We start from the raw sequence: 1526 nt of genomic DNA, 5'->3' as shown, positions 1-1526 counted from the left end.
GGGCGGACAAGGACACGGGTGCGGGCGCTTTGGGCACCGGGGAAAGAGGTGGCCCTCGTCTCGAGCAGCTCTTTGGGTTCTTCTCGTGGCCGGCGGCTCCGTGCTGGCAACGACTTGCGTTGGGGACGCCGGCAGCGCAGCTCCGTCTTCCCTCGGGATCGACGCGGGGATCACGGGGGTCGCTGAGCTCCTCTGCYGCGTCCCCGGCCCTGAGCTTTGCCGTCCCGCAGAGGTGGCCGCTCCCTGGACGGAGGAGACCATCAAGCAGTGCCTGTACCTCTACCTGGCCCTGCTGCCGCACAACCACAAGCTCATCCACGAGCTGGCCTCCGTGTACACCGAGGCCATTGCCGACATCAAGCGCACCGTCCTGCGGGTCATCGAGCAGCCGGTGAGACCTGCTGGCCCGTGAGTTGGGGACCGGGAAAGGGACACCGGAGCTGTAGGAGCTCAGGGTGTTGCGTTTAGCCTGCAGCGTGGGGCTCACGGAGAGCTTGGCCCATGGTGAGGGGCTTGGCCTGGGCATGGTGGTGGGAGAAGGGCCTCCAGTGTCCTCCTTGTGCTCTGCTGAGGAGCTTGGCCTGGTCACAGCGGTGGGAGAAGAGGCTCTGGTGGCCTCCTCCACGCTCTGGTGGCCTCCTCCACTCTCTGGTGGCCTCCTCACGCCACCTCGGGCGTCTTCCCAGATCCGCGGCATGGGCATGAACTCCCCGGAGCTCCTGCTGCTGGTGGAGAACTGTCCCAAGGGAGCCGAGACGCTGGTGACGCGCTGCCTCCACAGCCTCACGGATAAAGGTATCTCCCGAGCTCCGTACGGCTCCGAGCACGCGCGTGAGCCCGGGTCTGACGGGCCACCGTCTTCCTCGCAGTGCCCCCCTCGCCGGAGCTGGTGAAACGCGTCCGCGATCTCTATCACAAGAGGCTGCCRGACGTGCGGTTCCTCATCCCCGTCCTCAACGGGCTGGAGAAGGTAGGAGCGGGTCAAGGCGGGTCCCTTTGAGCACCTGAGATAGGGCTGCTCGAGGCTGCCGTGCCTCAGTTTCCCCCTCCTGGGGTCTGGCCTGGCGTTGGCTGAGGGCTTTTCTTCCTCTGCTGCAGAAAGAGGTGATCCAGGCTCTGCCCAAGCTCATCAAGCTGAACCCCATCGTGGTGAAGGAGGTTTTCAACCGCCTGCTGGGCACACAGCATGGTAGGGACGTGGGGCCTCCCTGGGGACAGTCCCCAGGGCCGCTGTGGGGACGTGGGGCCTCCCTGGGGACAGTCCCAGGGCCTTCTCTGGGGTCATGGGACAGGAGACCTCCCTGGGGATGGTTCTGGTTCCTGCTGTTGGTGACTCAGGAACCTCCCTGGGGACAACCCTGGTGCTCGCTAGGGAGATACAGGRCACAGTCTCCCTGGGGGTGGCCCTAGTGCCCACTGTGGGGACGTAGGACATGGGACCTCCCTGGGGACGGTCCTGGTGCCTGCTGTGGGGACACAGGGCCTCCCTGGGGACAATTTTGGTGCCCAAAGCGATGAAGACCCCA

General features: G+C 65.7%; 1 protein-coding gene across 1 annotated transcript in view; it reads left to right on the top strand.

The window, feature by feature from the left end:
* SYMPK (symplekin scaffold protein) overlaps positions 1-1526 on the top strand; it is a 10080-nt gene that overhangs the window by 6200 nt on the left and 2354 nt on the right. The window contains exons 14-18 of the mRNA XM_085323852.1: positions 1-18; positions 231-391; positions 687-795; positions 870-970; positions 1099-1262. Of these exons, the coding sequence (XP_085179978.1) occupies positions 1-18; positions 231-391; positions 687-795; positions 870-970; positions 1099-1262 (553 nt within the window). The remainder of the gene's footprint in view (positions 19-230; positions 392-686; positions 796-869; positions 971-1098; positions 1263-1526) is intronic.

The sequence above is a fragment of the Rhea americana genome, unplaced genomic scaffold, assembly GCF_003343005.1.
Source record: "Rhea americana isolate MKP2758 unplaced genomic scaffold, rheAme1 scaffold_881, whole genome shotgun sequence".
NCBI lineage: Eukaryota > Metazoa > Chordata > Aves > Rheiformes > Rheidae > Rhea > Rhea americana.
Note: the sequence above shows the minus strand (reverse complement) of the source record. Positions and strands in the feature narration are given on the sequence as shown.